The sequence below is a fragment of the Salvelinus sp. IW2-2015 genome, linkage group LG21, assembly GCF_002910315.2.
Source record: "Salvelinus sp. IW2-2015 linkage group LG21, ASM291031v2, whole genome shotgun sequence".
Lineage (NCBI taxonomy): Eukaryota > Metazoa > Chordata > Actinopteri > Salmoniformes > Salmonidae > Salvelinus > Salvelinus sp. IW2-2015.
Window position 1 is genome coordinate 4052874 of NC_036861.1, and position 6264 is coordinate 4059137.

At 40.8% G+C, this 6264-nt stretch overlaps 1 protein-coding gene across 1 annotated transcript in view; it reads left to right on the forward strand.

The window, feature by feature from the left end:
- Positions 1 to 6264, forward strand: part of LOC111982390 (cytoplasmic phosphatidylinositol transfer protein 1) — a 93429-nt gene that overhangs the window by 77569 nt on the left and 9596 nt on the right. The window contains exon 6 of the mRNA XM_024013957.2: positions 1760 to 1858. Within this exon, the coding sequence (XP_023869725.1) occupies positions 1760 to 1858 (99 nt within the window). The remainder of the gene's footprint in view (positions 1 to 1759; positions 1859 to 6264) is intronic.

Sequence of the window (6264 nt, forward strand, 5' to 3'; positions counted from 1 at the left end):
ATCAGGTAGCAGACGCGTGACGGGCAGGGCTGCCGTTAGGTTGGAGAAGAGCAACTGCTTAAATACTGTTCCTAATGTTTATGGTTGTCATTATCTATCTCTCTCTCTCTCCTTGAGACTTCCCACATTAGACAGTTGCATAGTTTCTTTTCTCCCTCTTAATGCTCGTTTTCATTCATTCTTGCACGTCTTGAGGAAGGGAGAGAGAGGTGAGGAAGGGAGAGAGGAAGGGAGATGAGAGCGATAAAGAGAACCGAGATGGACAAGAAGATGGAAAGGAGAGAAAGACGACAGGAGATATATTGAAAGGGAGCGCAAATGTGCATGTCCATGTCTCTCTGTCTGTAAGCACTGAACCTGAGGATGTCGACCTCCCACCTCCTGAGCACAGCACTACAGCTTCACACCCTGCTATAAGTCACAGAGGGCAACCAGGCAGCGGTCAGAGTCCACACCTCAGTCGACTGTATCGATTGGAGAAACGTGTGTCTGGCCCGGGGGAGGGGGGTGGTGGCACACTTTACCAACCAATAGGGCATCTTGAAGTTCTGGCATTGGAGACTAGTCCAAATACAGCACATCAGCTGAACCAAAACAATCTACTGATCATATTGCTTCCAAATATGATATTTCATTTACGTTAAGTCATACATCATTTGACAGGTTTCTTTTATGTAGTTATTATACCTCAATAAGGTAGAAATATATTATAAATGTGGCACCATCACAGCCACGTTCTTCTCGCTGGACTCCTATTCGTAATCATGTTTGGCAGCAAGGCATACAATATTAATCCGTAGCTACAATACCCACCCACAGCTACGAGCATGAAGCCTACATATCTCTCTTAGGTTGTGATCACTGGTGTGAAACTCTTTTTTAAATTTTATGTTAGTTCTTGACGTTCATGCACTATTTATCCATACTCTGCAACTTCAATACAAACGCCGTTAGCTGGAAGCATTGATGTGGAACATAGACGTTGAAACACACTTTGAAATGTTGCACGCTGCCCTGTCTGAGCATTCGATCACTCATCCCCTGAGGCCTAGCGTACTGGAGTATTCCTCTATAACCGAGCCTAGCTCTCTCTCACACACACCTCTAGCTCCTAAGATGGAAACAGAGCATGGTTAATGCTGTGTTTCCATCTTTGCCCTGTGGCTATATCTATCTATCTATCTATCTATCTATCTCTGTCTCTGTCTGTCGTGTGAACTGGAGATAATGACAGTGAGAATACTGTATAGTGGACGTCAATCAACAGCAAGCTTAGAGCTCTCCCTTCTGGCTGCGTTGCACAATGACGTGTCCCTGTAGTAGCCTAGTGGAGCAGCTCAGTTTAAGATAAAGTGGTCCATAATCAAAGATCTAAGATCAGGGCCTGTATGGATCAAGTGTCTCAGAGTAGGAGTGCTGATCTAGGATCAGCCCCCCTGCCCCCCCGTCCATGTAATCTTATTCATAATGATCTAAAAGGCTAAACTGTTCCTGGATCAGCACTATGAGATGCTTAGTGAATATGGGCAATGATAAATCAAATATCTGACCCTGTGGGTATTCTGACCACTCTGGCTGAAATAGAATGGACAATGACTAGCTTCCGTCAAATAACAAACAGGGCCTCGAATGATAACACGGAGATTTGGGAGGCACAATCAACATCAGTGAGCTGTGTAGTTTTGTGAAGAGGATATTGTTGATGCCTGAAGCCATAGATTACTAACTGTACCTCCTGGGAATTTTTGTCTGTTTTCAGATCTTCTCAGACAGTGAAAATAAAGACCAGGAAAGGGAAGTGTGTTTTGTGGATATCGCCTACGACGAGATCCCTGAGAGATACTATAAAGAGCCTGAGGTGAGTCTGTCTGTGTGTGTGTGTGTGTGTGTGTGTGTGTGTGGTTTCATTAGAGGTAATGGGGGGGTTATTATTGGGTTATTATTAGGGGTTATTACGGGTTATTGCAGCCGAGGCAGGCTGTCTCTCTGTAGTCAAACACTGGTACTTGGAGTCTTATTATTAGTCTGAAAATAGAACCAGCAACATGATTCAGACATAACAATGACAGTGGATACAAGGACATTTACCGATACTCAGTAATACTCAAAGATACAGTGATACYACAGAAYGACACCATTTCAYTCTATTGGTTTTAGAGGTCGACGATTAATCGGCATGGCCGATTTTAATTAGGMCCGATTTTTCACATTTTCATAACAATCGGTAATCAGCTTTTTTGGACACCGATTACATTGCATTCCACGAGGAAACGGCGTGGCATGCTGACCACGTGTTACGCGAGTGAAGCAAGGAGCCAAGGTAAGTTGCTAACTAGTGTTAAACTTACCTTTATAAAAAAAACAATCAATCTTCACATAATCACGAGTTAACTACACATGGTTAATGATATTACTAGGTTAACTAGCTTGTCCTGCGTTGCATATAATCAATGCAGTGCCTGATAATTTATCATCGGATCACGGCCTACTTCGCCAAACGGGTGATGTTTTAACAAAAGCGCATTCGTGAAGGAAGCACAATCATAGCACGAATGTACAGTTGAAGTCGGAAGTTTTACATACCTTAGCCAAATACATTTAAACTCAGTTTCACAATTCCTGACATTTAATCCTAGTAAAAATTCCCTGTCTTAGGTCAGTTAGGATCACCACTTTATTTTAAGAATGTGAAATGTTAGAATAATAGTAGAGAGAATTATTTATTTCCTTTCGGCTTTTATTTCTTTCATCACATTCCCAGTGGGTCAGACGTTTACATACACTCAATTAGTATTTGGTAGCATCTGCTTTAAATTGTTTAACTTGGGCAAACGTTTCGGTAGCCTTCCACAAGCTTCCCACAATAAGTTGGTTGAATTTTTGGTCCATTCCTCCTGACAGAGCATGAGTGGTAACTGAGTCACGTTTGTAGGCCTCCTTGCTCAGCTTTTTCAGTTTTCTATAGGATTGAGGTCAAGGCTTTGTGATGGCACTCCAATACCTTGACTTTGTTGTCCTTAAGCCATTTTGCCACAACTTTGGAAGTATGCTTGGGTCATTGTCCATTTGGAAGCCCATTTGCGACCAAGCTTTAACTTCTGACTGATGTCTTCAGATGTTGCTTCAGTATCCACATATTTTTCTTTCTCCTAATGCCATCTGTTTTTGTGAAGTGCACTAGTCCCTCCTGCAGCAAAGCACCCCACAAGATGATGCTGCACCTCCGTGCTGTCACGGGTTGGATGGTGTTCTTCGGCTGTAAGCCTCTGCCCTTTTTCCACCAACATAACGATGGTCATTTTGGCAAACAGTTCTATTTTGTGTCATCAGACAGAGGACATTTCTCCAAAACGACGATCTTTGGTCCCATGGTGCAGTTCAAACCGTAGTCTGGCTTTTTTATGGAGTTTTGGAGCAGTGGCTTCTTCCTTGCTGAACGACCTTTCAGGTTATGTCAGTATAGGACTCGTTTTACTGTGGATATAGATACTTTTGTACCTGTTTCCTCCAGTATCTTCACAAGGTCCTTTGCTGTTGTTCTGGGATTGATTTGCACTTTTCACACACAAGTACATTCATCTTAGGAGACAGAAACGTCTCCTTCTGAGCGGTAGATGGCTGCGTGGTCCCATGGTGTTTATACTTGAGTACTATTGTTTGTACAGATGAACGTGATACTTCAGGCGTTTGGAAATTGTGCCCAATGATGAACCAGACTTGTGGAGGTCTACCTTTTTTTTCTGAGGTCTTGGCTACTTCTGATTTTCCCATGATGTCAAGCAAAGAGGCACTGAGTTTGAAGGTAGGCTTGAAATACATCCACAGGTACACCTCCGATTGACTCAAATTATGTCAATTAGCCTCAGAAGCTTCTAAGCCATGACATAATTTTCTGGAATTTTCCAAGCTGTTTAAAAAGGCAGTCAACTTAGTGTATGTAAACTTCTGACACACTGGAATTCTGATACAGTGAAATAATCTGTCTGTAAACAATTGTTGAAAAATTACTTGTCATGCACAAAGTAGATGTCTAACCGACTTGCCATAACTGTAGTTTTTTAACATGAAATTTTGTGGAGTGGTTGAAAAACGAGTTTTAATGTCTCAACCTAAGTGTATGAAACTTCGACTTCAACTGTACCTAACCATAACATAAACATCAATGCCTTTCTTAAAATCAATACACAGAAGTATATATTTTTTTAACCTGCATATTTAGTTAAAAGAAATTAATGTTAGCAGGCAATATTAACTAGGGAAATTGTGTCACTTCTCTTGTGTTTATTGCACGCAGAGTAGGGTATATGCAACAGTATGGGCGCCTGGCTCGTTGCAACTAATTTGCCAGAATTTTCATGCCATAACATTGAAGGTTGTGCAATGTAACAGCAATATTTAGCCTTATGGATGCCACTCGTTCGATAAAATACGTAACGGTTCTGTATTTCACTGAAAGAATAAACGTTTTGTTTTCGAAATGATAGTTTACGGATTTAACCATATTAATGACCAAAGGCTAATATTTTGTGTTTATTATATTATAATTAAGTCTATGATTTGATAGAGCAGTCTGACTGAGCGGTGGTAGGCAGCAGCAAGCTCGTAAACATTAATTCAAACTTTACTGCGTTTGCCAGCAGCTCTTAGCAATGCTTGAATCACAGCGCTGTTTATGACTTAAAAGCCTATCAACTCCTGAGATTAGGCTGGAAATACTAAAGTGCCTATAAGAACATCCAATAGTCAAAGGTATATGTAATACAATGGTATAGAGAGAAATAGTCCTATAATTCCTATAATAACTACAACCTTAAACTTCTTACCTGGGAATATTGAAGACTCGTGTTAAAAGGAACCACCAGCTTTCATATGTTGTCATGTTCTGAGCAAGGAACTTAAACGTTAGCTTTTTTACATGGCACATATTGCACTTTTACTTTCTTCTCACACATGTGTTTTTGCATTATTTAAACCAAATTGAGCATGTTTCTTATTTATTTGAGACTAAATAGATTGTATTTATGTATTATATTAAGTTAAAATAAGTGTTTATTGTTCATTCAGTATTGTTGTAATTGTCATTATAACAAATATATATTTAATCGTTTATCGGCTTTTTTTGGCCTCCAATAATTGTTATTGGTATTGAAAAATCATAATCGGTCGACCTATAATTGGTTTTGCCCTAAGCATCCTAGTCATCCAAATATCCAAACTATTTTATTGGGTTGGAATTTGTTCAAATAGTTTAAATTTAGTTATATTCCCGAATTGAGTTTGTATTGAGGTAAACCCACGATACACTGCGCAATACAGCTCTGACCAGATAATGCTAAGCTAACTCTAGCATCACTTTTAATTCTCTCCCCATACACTCTTCATATCTAATTTTCAGTGTTAGAAATTAGCATGTTAGCATATAGATCTGTGTAAGTATAGTTAGACTATAGTAGATGCAGTAAGCGGTGGTTATGATTTGAAATTGCCTCAGCCTGAGATTTAGGGAAAAATCTCTGGAGGCAAGGATTCCTATTTAACGTTAGCTTTCTATTTGTAGCTTTCCCGTAATGTATTTCTCTCAGGGCGACGAGGTTTGGATTAATTACTGAGATCTACTTTTGTGTGCGTGTGCGTACATTCATGTGTGTGTGTGTGTCCACACCAACAGGACCTGCGGTACTTCAAGTCCGAGAAGACATCGAGGGGCATGCTGCAGGAGGGCTGGAGGGACACCCAGGAGCCCATCATGTGCTCCTACAAGCTGGTCCGGTCAAGTTTGAGGTGTGGGGCCTGCAGACGCGCGTGGAGCAGTTTGTACACAAGGTCAGAGGTCACTCACACACACAATAGCAGCCACTTATTCCATAGATAGTGCTGGTTAATTTTTGTAGAACTGCTCTGAGATCAGTGTTCTCTGACCTCCTCTATTGTCTCTCCCTATAGGTGGTGGTGATGTGCTGCTTCTAGGCCACAGGCAGGCTTTTGCCTGGGTGGATGAGTGGATCGGTAGGTCGACAAGCACTGCTCAATTGGTCCTCTCACTAACTAATCACTGGTAGTGTTAGTAGGGATCAATTCTATTGTGGTGAAAGTTAAAATGAATGAGTGCTACTTATTGGACAAGACTAGGTTGTCCCTTCCGTTTTTATTTCTGTACTAATGAAGATGGCCCAAGTTAAACACTGGGACCTATGAAGTCCTCTTTCCTTAGAATGTCATCAATAAGATTTTACTCCTTTTGGGGGCTACGTGGTTACTGTTGAT